Consider the following 17,433-nt stretch of genomic DNA (forward strand, 5'->3'; position numbering starts at 1 on the left):
CAGTAAAAATGCTTCACTCCTAGTACGTAGGACCAACTAAAAGTTTAAATTAAGAATCAGTCTTGTTTGAACTTTACTTGCAAAGAAATGTAAATGTTTTAGTGAGGAGCTCTTTTACTGTACTTCTTTTTCCCCTCTAAAATTCCTTTCTTCTTCCCAAACTATACTGTAGTTACTGGTATTGTAAAAATGAGAAAAACAGATGATGAAAGTGCACATTCAGACTTATCGAACTTATTCCTGATCATAATGAGGAAAGTTTCTTCCTGCCCATGTATTGTGTTCAACTGAAATAACTGTTTTGCTTATTAACCATATCTTTCTGATATTGATATGATTTAAGACACAAAAAATTAAAGCCTTCTGTCGCTAAACTGAAGCAATATTTTAAAGTTTCTTCAGAGGAAAAGTGGGTTGGAAGTTTACTTTAAAACACTCAAGAGAAAATCATCAAAGATGTTTTTTAAGAATTATTCACTCCCTGCTACCAAGCTCTGTTTATTTAACTATTTCTTGGGAAAAATAGAAAACTCAAAAAGCATTTTTTGCCATTAGAAATCTTGATAGCAAATAGTATTTTATTGCCATGGCTTAAGTTTATTTATAATAAGTGACATACAGAATATTGGAAAAGGTCATTTAAGCCTTTATTGATCATCATGTCTGCCATATGTTAAGGATAAGAAAGTCTATTTACCAGACCTGACAGGTTGGCCATATCATCCAGCCCTTTTGTTGATTTTTTTGTTTAGGGTTTCTTTTTTTAAAAAAAGGAGGGGGGGGGGGGGTGTCAGGGGGGGAAGTGTCTTGCTTAGGTTACAAAATTATCTCTGACACAACCTAACAGATACCACTAAACATAATGTTAGTAAACAGATAAATTGAAGCTGGAAGCAAAATGGGATAAGCATCTCCTAAAAAAATTGGAAACTAATCTTCTACAAGACAGACGTAGTAATCCCTTCTCCTTCCTTACTATCCCTTTGAATTATAGTGCATCAGTTTAATGAAATAAGGCTCCAGCTGCTCACTGGTTAGCAGAGATTTCCACGGAGAGATGCATGCAGAAGTATGCAGGCTTTGGGGAGATGTTCCTTACCCAGATGGAACTAGTTTTACTTGCCAGGTCACAGAGGTATGGGGTAGCATGGCCCTGCTCACTGAAAGCAGCTTTAGATAAGTCCGTGCACTCACGGATATCCCATGCTACTCACCTTCATGGATCTGAAATGCCTGTTAGCTCGACAGCTAGCTATTCATCTGAGGCCTCTTTTCACTCTGCCTGCCTAGAGCCACTTTTCTGAAGTCTACACAAAATCTGATGACTAAGGCTGAAATCATCAGCATGGCAATTGAAAGCTGCTGGTGTACCTGGTCTGCTTCCTTTCTATGAAGCATTTATTTACAAGGTCTCTAACCTAGCGTTAACTCAGAAGGCAGAAGCAGTGATGATACTCCCAACAGCAGCTATTAACCCCTCCCACTCCAGATCCTGCTCAGGTTGCATGACCTAATTGCATTACAGTGCAAGATTACGTTGCAGATTTTATGGTACCTCTAAAACCAGCTCCATTAGTTATACAGTCAAAACCAATTAATGTAATAAATCAAGGCTAGACTAGCCCAGAAATAGCAAAGTCCACTGAACAGCAAAAATAATTTTAATACTTTCTTGTTAAAAGCCAAATAAATGCAATCAAAGCTACCAGTTTGTTAATCCATTAATTATTAATCCATTAATTAAGATTAGTTGGGTTTCTGCTAGGAAATCTGGCTGCAGAATCAGAGCTGAAGATGACAAATTTTGGACGTATCTTGTCCACACTGGATTGCTTCTACTGAAAAGAAGTTATCATAGCAGTATGTGTTGTGTGTGACAATATATGAAGTTCAGCACACAAAACTTTTTAAAAAAACAAGCAACAAATGTAGCATTTTATAAAGAATTGTTTTCATTTTATAGATGCTTATTCATCAAAATTTACTGAAGTTTTGTTGTTTTTCTTTAAAAAGAATAAGCCAATTGTTGGTCCCACACATCCATACATAGTTTTCTAAGCCTTCTCTATAGAATGAGTTATTTTATTGATCAGGAAGCTGCTGTCTAGGTGCTCAGTGGAAAGTCTTAATGAAACACTTATCTTAGAAAAAGACTAGTAATACGGTCAGTGAAAACCAATTTTCTCGCATTTAATCTCCTAATCTATTTTACATTATTTCCCAGGGGTGCCATGAACTTCACAGACACATGGCTTTGTGCAAATAATCAATTATATGACAGAATCTCATGAGTTTGAGAGTTGCTCTATAACAGTTAGCCACTTTTCTAAATGGACTTTTTCCTCTTTTGAAATAGTTAAACTTAGTCTAACTAGACGGTAAAGGACCCAGTAATGCCATTTGTAAAAAAAAAAAAAAAAAGAAAAAATTTATTTGGAAGCCACCCAATAAAAATTCATTGCTTTTTGATCTTGGCAGGATATCCCAAATGCACATTATTCTGTAAGCTCTGTGAAACAATATGTAAGGACAACATGCTAAAACATCTTTCAATACCTGACATAGGTCCATTATATGCTACACAAAGAGTATCTCCCCAGAAATGCATACTAATCACAAAAAATGTTACCTGTTCCTCATCATATCAAACCTCTCAGGGTTGTGCACCTCTGGTAATGCCACCTTCTGACAAGCCATGAACACTGTGAAGCAAGGTGACGATGGAGGAGGATCACAACTCAGTGGCTAGCATCACCTTTTGGGTTAAGGTTACATCAAACGATTGGTCCACTTTAGTCATACATATATGCAGCCACATGGAGGCTCTTGGGTTTTTAATCCACATCAGGTTTCCAATTGACTAAATGATTGCAGACAACACAAAACTGGGAGGAGTGGCTGATACGCCACAGGGTCATGCTGCAATCCAAAGGGACCTCAACAGGCTGGAGAAATGGGCTGACCGGAACCTCATGAACATCAACAAGGGGAAGTTCAAAGTCCTGCACCAATAACAACCCCATGCACCAGTATATGCTGGGGGCCACCCAAATGGAAAGCAGCTTAGCAGAAAAGGACCTGGCAGTCGTGGTGGACATGCAGTTGAAGAAGAGCCAGCGATGTGCCCTTGCAGCAAAGGCAGCTGTGGGAAAATAATGGAAGATTGGCGAGGAGGATTGTAACACGCTCAAGTCACTTGCAGCTGGCGTGTTGAAAAACACATACATCATACTAATTATTGTTTAGCCTTGTGTGTTTGACAAGCAGAACATCTGTGTTTAGATAACATAGGCCTGTGATAGACTCAGGGGCACCCTATTGAACATGCTTGAGATTCCTGCCCTGCTGTGGGAAAGAGCAAAGCACGGTGGTAAACTACACCTGCGCGAATCACTGATACAGAGGTGAAAACAGCATGTTCAGTGATCCTCTAGCATGGACCTCAGTGGTGCCTGCATTCCAGCTTGTGTGCCTCTGCCCCGTTGCTGCTTCAGGTATGCCCTGGTTGGCAAGGTAACGAAAATAAATTTACACTTTGCATTTCATCCATGGTTTTGTGGTTGTTCCTGCACCCTGCCTGTGCTGGCTCACACAAAGGTGAATGGTATCCTGGGCTGCATTAGAGAATGTATTGCCAGCAAAACAAGGGTGGTGATGCTTCTCCTCTACTCAGCACTGGTGAGGCCACACCTGGAGTGCTGTGTCCAGTTCTGGGCTCCTCAGTAAAGGAGAGACATGGGCATATTGGACACAATCCAACAAAGGGCCACAAGGATGATTAAGGGACTGGAGCATCTCTTGTATGAGGAAAGACTGAGAGAGATGGGACTGTCCAGCCTTGAGAAGAGAAGGCTCAAGGGGAATCTTATCAGTGTATACGACTACCTGAAGGGAGGGTGCAAAGAAGACAGAGCCAGGCTCCTTCAGGACTAGAGGCAATGGGCACAAACTGAAACACAGGAGGTTCCCTCTGACCATCAGGAAACACTTTTTTACTGTAAGGGTGACGGAGCACTGGCACAGGCTGCCCAGAGCAGTTGTGGAGTCTCCATCCTTGGAGATATTCAAAACCAGCCTGGAATACAGCCCTGGGCACCTGGGTCCAGGTGACTTTACTTGAACAGGGGGTTGGACCAGATGACTTCTGGAGGTCCCTTCCAACTCAACCATTCTGTGATTCTGCAGTTCTGTGAAAAAGCTACTCACCTTTCTCTTAGATGAGGCTACAGGATGTGCTGTAGAGAAAACTATGACCAGATTTAGCTACGGTCAGATGAAACTTCTCTCATTAAGCCTAAGTGGCTTTGGTCAAACACTTACGTTGATTTTCTTTTCACCACAAAAATAAATTTGTCTACTTCTCTGTGCAATTCCATTACAACAGTGATGTCCAGGGTACTTGATTATGGCAAAGGACAAGCTCTTTTAGCTATAATTTTCAGGTAAGAGACTGTGGGACCTTGAGGCATAAGTTAGCTCACAGAATAAGTGTTGCTGAGAGATTAGCTCATATAGTCTGTGCTTTGGGTGAAGGGACTGAGATCTGCAGGGGTGTCTTCAGACCAGGATATCCTTCTAGTTTAGTCAGTACGGTGCCTAACGGACTCAAGGAATTTGTTTGCCTGATAACCTGTAGTATGTGATAATCCCTGCACTCACATACTATAGAAATGTACTGTACCATAATTGTCCATAAAAGTTTTAGTTTGCTATTGGTTCTATCAGTGCTTGTATCCATGACTTCCTTTCATTCATTGACGAGCCAATGGGTAAAATCTATGGAATACATATTTAACTCAATCTCTATCCTCATCTTTCTAGAAATTCTTTCCTCTGAATGGTACCCAATGCTACTTTCAATGCTCAAGGATTTCTGCCTGTACTTCTGATGCAGCCTAAACCCCAACTCCTGTATCTCTAAAAGCTTCTAATCTCACTCTCTGGATGTTACAGTGAGCTGTCTCTTCCTTCTTCATGCCCATGCTGTTTTATTTTCCCCTCTGCTTTGTCTCTGTGGAGCAGAACTTCAGGACTATTTCAAATTTTGTCATTTTTTCTTGCCTTCCAGGCTCTTTCCACATACCATTAACTCATTGTCTATATCATTTTTCTAAAACCCATCTTTTACACTACAACTTACTTGAATAAAATATATCCAGCGGTATACACAGCTATCCATCCAGTGATGGATTAGATAGTGCTTTACCGTCTAAGTCAATACATCTTCACACTTCTTAGTCATCTCTTCCCCTTGATTAGACTTGACTCTTCCACGCCAGAAGAAATATGTTACATTTCGCTCAGAGTGCTGTGGCCAAAAGAAGTTTTGTGGCTCCATCTTATGTCACTCTGAAGCTGTCAGACAGGAAAACACTTCATCCTCCAATACCCACATTGAATTTAAGCTCTTTACTTTTCTGTATTGTTTGGTAACTTGCCTCGGCTGAAGCATCTGTTTCCTCCCAAACTCTCATCCCTTTTCCCAAACTGCCGGGGTCTGTATATATCTGTATGCCATGTCAGTGTTTGGAATAATCTCTCACTTTATGTGGATCAAGGATCAATATGCCTTTCAAATCCTTTTTTAAAACCCACTTCTTTTGCCCATCCTTTTATTAGTGTTAATTTTGAGTGATCTGCCTACTAATATACCTCTTTTTTAATTTTCTGTATCTAGAATATAAATTTTAAAAGACATGATAATCTTTAAACCATTTATTTAGAGCATGTGGAGCTACACAATGGCAAACTGTCCAAAAAAATATACTTATGAGCAGTTTAAAACCTGAGCTCTACCCTCTGGATTTGTTAGCCTCATTCTGAGTTAAACCTTCCTTTCCCTCAGACCAGTTTTTACCTCCCTGCTGCCAGTCACAGCAAACATCCTGCCTGTCAGCCTTAAACATTTTATATGCAGTTTCAGGCTTTGAGTAAGACAGACAGTGAATCTTTCTGGGAGTATATCTGAGCCCCATGGAATACCCTATCCATTATAATTGTGCAGTACACTACCAACCATAGCTCCAATGTATATCACAACCTAGGGTTTGTTTTTTTTCATCTTGTATAAGAAGACCACGATACATGCAAAATTTAATAATAACCATAGAAAAATTTCCTTTTTTTTATTTTCTATTTTTTTTCCTTTTTTTTTTTCCCGAAAGTGTTTCCTTTGCCACTTTGTAAAGAGGACTGAATGCAATCCTTCAGGCATCATGTGCAACCTTCCAGAAAGAAAAGCTGAAAAACAAGTTGGACAAGCAGTAAGAACTGCAAGTAAAGCAATTCAGTTATACAATGGTAGAATGGTATGTCACAAGGCTGAAGAATGAAATACCTGCTTCTGAGTGTCTTAGTCAAATCAGGGATTGCAATAAAGTTCACAAGGGGTTTAATAATCCAGTCATGGGGGTTTTGTGTGTTATCTATGGATTTGTTGATACAATAAATGTGGTAGTGGATCTGCTCTACTGTACCTCCTGGAATACAGACTCTGCAGTGACAGGCAAAGCTATGCACCTGATTTGGAAATATAGTAAAAAAATAATGCAGTTGCCATTTCTGACAGCCATCAGTTCCTCTGCAAATAAGCAGCTTTTCTTGAGTTGCTGGGGCACAGCTCTCAAGCAGACCGAGATATAATATGAAGATGACCTTGTTGCTCCATCTCTATACATCTATAGATACAAGCAGATTCACTGTATTGGTTAGGTAAGGCTAAGTCATTAACTCAGGTTGGCATACTTAAGGGTAAAGGAACACCACAGGCCTTTTAATGTATCTGTCTGAGGAGGAAGCAGATCAGGGAAGTAAACAATAATCTCTGAAAGCAAGTCAAAGCACAAATCCCTAGTATCATCAGAAAGTGATGAAGAACTAGAGTGGATTGAATATGAAATGGTTCACCACAGTGAGTGTGCAGGTATGTGGTCTGGAGAAATTATTGCGGGGCTGGCAAAAAAGCCTTTTCCTCTGAAAAGAGGAAAATAAGGAAAAAAATCTTGCTTTGTCTCATTTTTTCCCCTTGGAAACAGCTACATTGACATCAAAAGGGAAATATGTTTAAAAATTTTAACAGCTTTAAATTTCAATATTTTAATTTCATGTTTTGGTTTCAAGGACTTGGCTTGTTAAGAACAGACTCTTACTGGAAGGTCATTCAGGATTTGCTTTTTAAAACAATTTTTAAAATTCTTCTGAGTGTTGCAAATTCTGCAAGAGAAAACATCACATTATCATGTGAAAATCAGTCTTGGCCTTTACACAGCTTTCACACCTTTGCAGATCCTATAGAGAACAGCTACTTCACACTGTGAAGGTACATCACTGCATTTTTTTAGCTCACTGTCTTTTCATTGCTGTATCATTTTAGAAAGTCAAAAGAATTATAGTTTCATATTACTATGTAAAACTGCACATGTATATGTGTGATAGCAACACATACATGTGCATAGGGATCTGGGGTCTTAAGAGTTGTCTCTTAAGAGACTGAGGAAAATGATACGTCTCATTTAGAAAGGAAAAGATTTATAATTCATGCAGGTTTATTAATTACTACATTTAACTGCTTAATGCCAGCTTTATGAAACAAATTGCATTTATACCATCCTAATAGATACTTAATTGTGCATGAATAATGAAGGCATAAAATCTTCAAGCAAAGCTGTGACTTCAGAATTGAATTACGAATTGAAGCCTTTTTTTCAGTATCAAAGTCTTAGTTTTGAGTAATGGTGACTCTTCTGCTCAAATGGTCTTAAAGAACATCAGGGGTCTCACTGCGGGAAGTTCTGAGAGTATTTTTCAAAAGGTGACTGACATCATCTGCAAGAAAGCTAAAATTTACCTTTTTCTCCTTGCAAATGTCGCTTGTGTAGTGTTCCACAATGCCATGTTACAGATTGGAAACGGAGCTGCAAGAAGCAGCAGCTCTAGGAAGATGTAAGGAATTCTGCATGTATATATGTATGAGTCGGTGCACATTTTTAGCTAAAGGCTTACAGTATAAGTATGTCACATAGTACCTTCAGACAACCTGGTTGGCAAGAATAGGGTTGGGAGCAGGTGGAAGGCTGGCGGGTGCGCGTCCGCACTGCCGTCTGGTGTTAGTGATGGCGTCACCGCCTCCTCCGTGATGCCAGGTCCCTCACAGGTCGCGCCCTAATTGGGAATTCCTTCCCTTCGGGTGGTACGAACCCACCAACAGGTCTTATGAACAAAGAAACCTCACTGGAATGGTGTTTTGCTTTCAGCTGTTTGACGGACTCTATCCGTAAAACAGAAGTGGTGTCGTGACTTAGTGTGAAGCCGACACAAGGAACGCAAGGGGTTTCCTCCGAACGGTGGCCTTCTCTTTCTGTACATCAGCTTTCGTAATGACAGTCCTATGTTCCTCCAGTCTCACCTGCGTAATTCCCTCAATTTCTATTCCTAATCCAACATAGTAACAATCTAATGAAAAGTGCAATGGGGAAAAACTAATATAATATGACCAGAAAATATAGTTACAAGTCCCCTTCCTCACCCTTAGGGACTTCAGTCAGGCTGCTCAGAGCAAAGACGAGGGAACTGTGTAACACCACAGTCCAATCAGCAAATATGGCACATACAGTCATCCTGTGACTGAAAAAACATTTATTTATTTATTCCCAAGTTTTCCAAATAAAAAATTCAATAGGTGCAGCTGTAGTGCACCTCTACGTCTGAAGCTGCCAGTGGCTGCAAGCACTCCGACCCAGACTACTTGGACATTCAATGGTCAGGCTAGTTCATGCCATTATCTGAGAACTGTCAGTATTTAATCCATCCAGTGATCCTCTGATAAGTTTTAAAAAGAGTATTGCTTTGAAAATCAGTAGTTATACTGGGAGAAAAAGAAAAACAAAAAAAGAAACAAAATGAAACCCAAACTGTATGTGTAACATGGTCTTTTCTAAAACAGGGGCAATCTTTCCTTTCCACACCAGTCTGCTGGAATCCACAGACACACAGCAACCACTGTGCTGTCACAGGTGGGGAGGGCAAGAGTTTGGAGATTCATGGCCCTCACAGCTCCTTCCTGATGTTTATTTTCATTAGATATTAAGGAAAAGGAAATCATTGCTGTAACCTAAAAATAGCTACATTGGGCTTTTTCAGCTTCAGGCTAATCAGCCCACTGCAATTCAGCCCACCCTCAAATAAATAGGGACAGAAATCTATATTGTTATTATTTTACTTTATTCTCCTTTGTGCAACATGTAAGTTGTTCTTGCTCTGAACCTAGGGATTTTAAAATCATTCTGTGTACAATCAGTGTCCAGTTCCTCTTGAATCTATACAGACAAAACCTTGCAGTTAAATTTGCGTTACGAATACTTGATGTATTTACCTCCCTGTTCTCTAGAGTCTAATGAACTCATATTTTTTACTGTTAGATATATTTAATCAGTTTGGCAAAACAAATATAGATTGAATTCTGCACTTGGAAGGTTTTTTGTTATTAGGCCAGAAAATTTTCTATATGACATGAAATATCTTTTATGGAACTCCTAATTTGGCCTATTTTGCATCAGTTTAGATATTTGGTACTTTCAAAAATGAAGGTGTTTAAATGCAGGGTGTAGACACTGCACATGCAGTGCTATTTGCTACTTCACATAGGCTAGCTTTAAACTCTCCATTTGTACATGACTTCTATATATTAAATTTGATAGAAAAATCAGACATTTTTATGGACAATAGCCAAAATACATTTGTACTTAAACAAATGAGAACATAAATAATGAGCTTAAAATCTACTTTTGAGTTAAGAATCTCTCAAGAGTTTGGGCAGTCTGATCTGGAGTCTGTTTCTTTAGTTTGTGGCCAGATCTTATTCAAAAACATGTAGTCCTACACAGGTTAATGCTTATGATTTTGTAGCCAAGAACAGCATTCATCTTGTTTTAAATAATAAAATGGCTAAACTGAATATGTAACATTGTGATATGATTAGACAGTCCTCTTTCTTGATCTTGAATTGAACTACTGAGTGGCTTTCTGATCCTCTATGCCACCCTTATTTGACTGATTCATCTAATTGGGGCAATAGGGACTTCCCAGTGCTCTGCTTAGATGTGTCTGCTCTAAGGTAGACATCCACCTCTCTCCTTCTGGAGAAAATGATGCCTCCAGTGAGAGTTTCTCCAACCTAGTACAGAGGTCTAAAGCTAATGGATGCTGCACAGTCTTGCTACTGCCTTCGCACTGCAGGGAAGGTACCTCATTTGTGCCTGGCAGTTCTGGCATCCAGAACACTCCTATTGGCAATGATACCGAGTCAGGCAATAGCTTCTTCCTTGCCCGTTGGCCTGAGCTGTCTTTGGAAGGAGACACAGGTACACAGGTACATCATCTTTCACCATCAAGTTGGGATCTGACAGTTATACATGGGAAACTGAACTGCTGATGCATTCCTGCCACAGTGACATCATAATTCCAGCCTAAAATGGGTAGGACAAAGTGTGCTTTTTTCTTTACTGACCAAAAAAAAAAAAAGGAAGCTTAAATTATAGTTAAGATTGTAAATAAACTTGAAGATGACAATGTTTAAATGAAATTAATTCCACCTTAAAATGTATAGTCTATGTGTGTTTGAAGGGATTTGATACACCTAAAGGTAAGTTCTTTTGCTATCATGTTTATCAGATGGGCAGTTCTTGTAATACTGTGGTTTTCTTTCATAGGTGACACTACCGTATGCCTTTCTTCACATGAGACACAGCTTGAAATATTTTGATAAGATGAGATGCTTGCGGAAACGATCAGCAGTGTCATTCTTAGGAGTCCTTGTCATTTGCTTGCTGTTCATGAACTTGTACATTGAAGATGGGTATGTTTTGGTAAGTTTCTTAGATGGAAGAAAAGATCCTGGAATGACAGAACAAGACACATCCCTAGTTAAGCAGTAAAGTTCATAATTCCTGCAATTTCCCCTGTTAGTGTGCCATTAACAGTGAGGTATCCTCAAAATGTGTCCTTTGTGATGAAGTGATCTTATCGATGTATACTGCACACAGGGTGTGTCAGTAAGACCCGAACAGTCCTTTTCACAGAAGTAACTATGTCATTGTTTATTGGAAGTATGGAAGATAACGAATGTAGCAAAACATGGAGATATCTCCATCAGGTGTCTTCCTTTGAGTCAAAACATCCCCTGTATTTCCCATACTTCTGGATTTCCCTCAATTTTAATGTTGTAAATTGCCTACATTTGAAATATTCATGTGAGCTAGGAGCTCCTTCTTCAGTCCGCGCTGCAGATCTCACCTGTGAATACTATATTACACAATACTATAGAAATACAATTATAGAAGAGAACTTACACTAATTCCATATATTTTAAGATCCTTGCATGAATAATTTCTTTTTAGTGCTTTCATTTTGTGTTTTTCTCACTCTCTGTATCTCACATTTGAGTCTGGTGGGTTCAGTGCTACAGCATTAACAATTAGACATAAATGATACCTAGTGTAAGTTTATGACTGTGAAAAAGATTTATGGAAGGATTTGTGTTAGGAATTTCAACAAGCAAGCTACCAACAATGTAACGTAGGTCTGCAGTTTATATGTAACCTATGGGTGTCTCAGTGCTGAATGCCAAGTAAGCCCTGAAGACTTGATTAATGGATTAAATTTCCAGTTCTTCGGAGGTTTGGCTGGGCCCAGTAAAAGAACATGGTAGCTTAATAACTGGAGCTTGCAAATAGTAAAATGACTAAACTGAATATGTAACATTGTGATATGATTAGACAGTCCTCTTTCTTGATCTTGAATTGAACTACTGAGCGGCTTCCTGATCCTCTATGCCACCCTTTGTCTGATTCATCAAACTGGGACAGTATGGGCTTTCCAGCATTCTGAAAGGTGAAGTCCGATCTCGGCTGGATCTGAAAAGAAACACCATAGTGTGAAAAAAGTGCAATACACAATCAGTAAAATCTTTACATTAATTTATCAGAACCACGGATAGTGATTTTAATTTAAAATATTTCACTTATAACATTATAACTTTATTTATAACATTACTTATAACAATATTATAAATATTTACAATATTATTCAGACCACACTAGTACTTTTTACACTGTTGAAAAGATAGCCCATGCTTCTAGCATCTTACTCCATTACAGACATATTGCTTTCTCTAACAGTACTTGCACTAATGTTTTGCACTATGTTTTATTTATTCATCATTTCTTGGTTGTTTAATGAATTTGACATGGCTTATCACATGATTTTTTTTTCCAGTGGTATTTTCCTTGATGCTTCTTCTCCGTTCACTAATTGCTTCAAAAAGTCCCCCAGATGTTTCTGAAAGTGCTTTTATTATCACTGCTAATGGTGTTCCTCTTGGTTTGTTTTTGAAATCTTTTCCTCTCCTATTTGCCAGCTCCCCAGATGGCTCCATGTCTTATTCTTAATTTGCTCTTTTTTCCCCCTTTTTTAGAAATTCACTTTTTCATTGCTTCTCTCATCACAGTTCTGGCATGTTTGCATTCATGTAGCTCCCAGCCAAGTCTCTTGCCAAGTCTCTTGACAGTTCTCCCAGGTCTCTTGATACCTTTACGGTCCATCAAGTGTTTTTCAAATGTGTTAGGCTGTTGACTTTTTAGTTCATTTATTTATTTTTATTTTCAACTTTCCTGACCATGTCTGACAGCTCCGTTAACTTGTCTGGTGTGTTTTCTCTGCTGAGGTAAAAGATGAGCAGTTTCAGTGTTGGCGGTGAGGAGAGATACACTTGGGGATAGCTTTCAAGGACAGCAGGCTAACCAGTTCCCCCCGGGGAATGGGAATCTGAAAGTCCTCGGAGCCCTGACGGCCCTCCGACTTTCTAATTGTAGCCAGTCTCCTGCTGGAGTATCTCCTGACGGTAGCTGATAGAGGAAGGCAACCCACCCTGAGTTTCTCTTCCCAGTCTCAGGCAGCAGGCTGTGCGAGGGGATGCAGGGCTGGTATCTCTTTCACCAGACGTAAGACCAGATGAGTGGCCTTTTTCGGGATCTTAGAATATCAAAGCAAGATTCGTTGCAGCAAATCTTAAGAAGGGAGAGGAGAACTTTTCCTTTTAGCTCAGAGGCTTTCACATGTCTGAAGAATCCCTTCACTGTTTTCTGCAGGGCATTTGCTGTGGAAATGGAAAATAAGGGCCCACCTGGGAAACTTGCTTAAGTACGTTTGATAGGAGGTATACAGTGCTGATGCATGTGTGTCAGCAGAGCAGTTTAAGGTGCTTCATCTGCAGCATGTGAACCACGTCTGATCAAATATTTTGAAGACATAGTGAACTAATATAACCAGATATCACAATTTATGCAGTGATTTTTTTATACATATTCTGAGTTGTAGGTGAACTGTAAGTGAAGCACGCCTTCTGCACTCTTCTATGAATACTAATAATTATTTGGGGCACTGTGGAAACAATAGTACTATTGGACCTGACACAGCATTCTTAGCAGAGCAGAGTATCTCTATAAAGAATGGGGAACTTCTGGCACCTCATCCCACGGCACCCACAGGAATCTCCCAAGCTCCAGCAAACACTGGAATGTAAGTTAGAGGTTAGTTAACAGATGAAAGCCAGAACCATCATAGAAAAAATTAGAGAAGACAGCTAAAGAGAGCTAATCAAGCTCTTCAGCTTCACTGACCTCTGCATAGTAGTCAGAGGTAGAAGAACCAGATTTTAAATTTTTGGAAAATCCATATTTTGATTTTGCTTTTCATTCAAGAAAGGAATGAAACCAACAACAATTTAAAAAAAAAAAAAAGAAGATTGTTAGCCACAAAAGGCATTTCTTAAAGAGAAAAAAAAAAGAACATTTTTGTGGTCAGTTTAAATATTTTGCTTGTTAAAATCAAAACATTTTGTCCTGACATTCTCTTTTTCTAAATATTTTGAAACTTTTTATGTAGAAAAACCTCAGCAGAATGGTTTTCCACTCCAAAACCTTCTTATGAAACAACAAATTTTGGTGCTCCATTCTGGAACCAATGACACATAATGTTTTGACATTAAAGAAAGGCTGGTTTTAAAAAAAGAAAGTTTTTGGACTGGCCCATTTTTTTTCCATTTGACAGTTTTCATGGAAAATCTCCTGAAGTTTTGGTGCACTCTTTTCCTAGCCCATTGAGTTACATTTTAATCTGGAATCTGATCAACATAAACCTTTCGCTCATAACTTATGAGCAAATGCACGGTAGCATAGCAGCAGTAGAAAGAAATTACTGGAGAGACATTGCAGATCAAGAGAGCGTAACAGTGCAGGTAGGTGCCCCTGGATGTCTGCCAAAGACCTCTTCTAAGCTCAGAAGTGGATTATTTACTACTTCTATGAAAGAAAAATAATGAACTTAAAATGAACCTAGGATCAGTTTACAGAAATATTTCTTTGTGCTATAAAATATCTTTGACACATTTTTGAACATTTATACCATTAAATATGAGTGCTGTTTACTGTTTCTGTGTTTGTTCTTGTTAGCAGCAGTACTATCACTGCACAATGCTCCCATTTAATGACAGATTAGTGTGTTAACGTACTGTATCTATCAGAAGAAATGAATTCATTCATACACTGGCCTCTTGTCAGACTAGAATCAAGCCATGTAAATTAAATAAGCATTCCTACCTTTAAATTCAGTCTCGTGACACGACAACTCGTTAGATATTTTCCCTTTTCTTAAGGACTAAGGAACAGCCCTGAGACCCAAGTGAGCTTATGGATAGGGCACTGCTGATGAAGCCGCTCCTTCCCTTGAGTGACTTTACTACGGCTAGGGAAGCCTCTTGGAAGAAAGAGAGAGGAGAAGGAGGCAGGAAGAGGAGGGATGGTGATAAATTTGCCTTTTTTCTATACCACCAAACAGAGCTCACCAACTCCAGAGAAAGCTTTGGCTGTCTGGATGATCACATGCATTTCCTCTTATCACAAATCTGAGCTGGAGCTACTCAGAAAAATGGCAAAATGAGCCAGATGCCAGGATCTAGTTTTGTCTTTCCTTTGCAACAGTTTTGGTGGGTTTTTTTAATCACCGAAAACATTTTCAAAAAATCTCCCCCACTTCTCCATCTATGAAAATTATCTCATCTGTTGCTGACTGATGCTTTCTTATCCCTATTTTGAATACTGCAGCATTTTTTGGCAATAATTTAGTGTTTGCAATCTTTCCAGAGTTTTTGTCCAAAATATTTTTTTTTCTTTTCCTGTTACCGTAATCTGAAGGGTTATGGTAGATTTTCTGTAGCCAAAAATGCATGATATTCAGTAACGGGTTTTAAAAAAAAAAGAGGTGACATCTACATGCTTTCACGAAAGCTGACACTGAAAAATGTTATTCTTGGAAACCTGCCCGTCCGTGTTTCCTCTCTGGCTGGCATTCACAAATGTGTTTCTCTCTGTCTCTCTCCCTCTCCTATTCTTTTTGTTTTCTCACTAATAGGAAGGGGACAAGCAATTAATCAGAGAAACAGCCACGCACCAGCTCAACCCAGAGCGCTATGTTCACACTTTTAAAGATTTGTCTAATTTCTCAGGATCTATAAACATTTCCTATCGCTACCTAGCTGGCACGCCTTTGCCAAGGAAAAGTAAGTAACTGCAATCTGAATGTTATGAAATGAGGTGATTTAAAAATGGGTGAAATCCATATAGTCCCTGGGGTATTTCTAGGCAAGAGGGGCTGAGTTAAGCAGTGAGGATCTCAGAGAGTTAGCGGGACAGCTCGCTCGCTCTGCATAGGCAGTTCTGGGCAGCTGCTCGGTCAGCCCTGGCAGCGACTGCCCGACAGCCTGGTCACCCTCTGACCACATGCCTGACTTGTAGTCGTCTTGCAGGCAGCCCCTGGATGGTCTGTGTGAGCCGATTTTTGTCCATCCCCCCCCAGGCATGAGGGAGATGATTTAGAAAGCGGGAGCAAGGCAGGTGCTGGTGGTGCTCTGCAAACACCCTCTGAGACCGTACTGTCAGCCTCTGTCTGTGTAACCAGTAAATCCAATCCAAGGTGTGCTTGGGATCACCTAGCTACACCCTTCAGGTCCCCTGTTCTGCCAGTCCAGCAGCTGTGAATGGATGTCCTTGTTCCTTTAGCTGTGATAATGAGGGAGGTGAATTGTGCTATTATGGGGACAGTAAAGGAGGATTCTTCTCCCAGCCATCTGCAGATGGACGATCTAGTTATTCTAACTTCAGGCAGGGTTCAAGACTTTCATCTTGAAGTGAAATATGGCCATACCTAGCTTTTAGACAGGTGTCCTTTGGGTTCCAAATCAATCATTTCACCAACATAAACAAGGCTCAGAAGTCCAAGCACAGAAGGTAAAATAAAATCATCTGTGAGTTGTTGATCTTCATAGAAAGCTATAAAGTAAAGTTTGTTCAAATTAGATTTGAGAAATTTGGGGCTGTGTAGGCAGCGTAAATGGCTTCTGGGGGTTGTACTTCACTGTACAACTGCGTTTTGAGCAGACTTAAGCCTCAGGGGAAACTCTGAATCACTTTATCAGAGCAGTCTTTTACAAACCGCAGTATTTTAGAAAAGTTGGGGTAGGTTCAACTAAAGTATGCCCTGTTAATTATAAAGTCTTAACATTTTTTACATCAGAAGTTATAAAAATGGAGATATATTAACAAATATCTGAAAAAACTGTTTTGGACTGCTGGAAAAAATGCAATGGCAGTAACTCCAAACCAGCAGAGATTAAAATTCTTCCCTTATAATTAAGATGCATCTCTCCTTAGAAAGATGTAACAGCATTAAAAATTATTTATACAAGCACAGGTATGTAGTACTAAGTTCTCTTCTACTTTAAAATAATATCTAAATGATATCTTGCGAGAGAGAGTTCCCTGTAACATGCTCAATGAGTCCTGAAAGAGGGTTAGGAGAACTATTAGCAAGCAAAAATTGGACAAATTCAGTTAAAAATGAACATGCAGAAAAAAAATTATCCATGCAACATTCATAAAACTGTAAAGTTACGCATAAGTGTAACTAGTCTTGTAGAGTGCTTAAAATGGTAAGTTTGGCAATTTATAGCTCACGTTTTTGTGCTGCATTTCGTAGTTCCTTGCTTTAAAAATATTGTGCGTATCATATCTCATAATCCCCTTTCTTTTAACAGATTTTACAACCTTATCATTGTCTATGTGGTTTCCTCTACCAGGCACATATGTGCACATTGCTTTGGCTTTTGTCCACTATGTGCCATTCCTTGCAGTTAACAAGTGAATGTTTAATGCAATAGTCTCCATATGTCTATTTGCTTGCAATATGATTCTTCTTTCATGAAAAGGCAATAAACGTCCTTTGTTGCATGCAGCTTCATAAGTTGACACCCCAAATTTCTCAGTCTTCACCATTCAAAAGGTTTCTTTCATATAAGCACATCTCTGGAGGATAGCTTTGTGGCGA

At 39.3% G+C, this 17,433-nt stretch overlaps 1 protein-coding gene across 5 annotated transcripts in view; it reads left to right on the forward strand.

Annotated features, from left to right (window-relative positions):
* Positions 1 to 17,433, forward strand: part of MGAT4C (MGAT4 family member C) — a 426,992-nt gene that overhangs the window by 403,107 nt on the left and 6,452 nt on the right. For all 5 annotated transcript variants that reach the window (XM_052774722.1, XM_052774723.1, XM_052774726.1 and 2 more), the window contains 2 exons: positions 10,707 to 10,862; positions 15,463 to 15,610. In XM_052774722.1, coding sequence (XP_052630682.1) covers positions 10,734 to 10,862; positions 15,463 to 15,610 — 277 coding nt within the window. In that variant the 5' untranslated portion in view covers positions 10,707 to 10,733. The remainder of the gene's footprint in view (positions 1 to 10,706; positions 10,863 to 15,462; positions 15,611 to 17,433) is intronic.

This window comes from Harpia harpyja, chromosome 23, assembly GCF_026419915.1.
Source record: "Harpia harpyja isolate bHarHar1 chromosome 23, bHarHar1 primary haplotype, whole genome shotgun sequence".
NCBI classification, from domain to species: Eukaryota; Metazoa; Chordata; class Aves; order Accipitriformes; family Accipitridae; genus Harpia; species Harpia harpyja.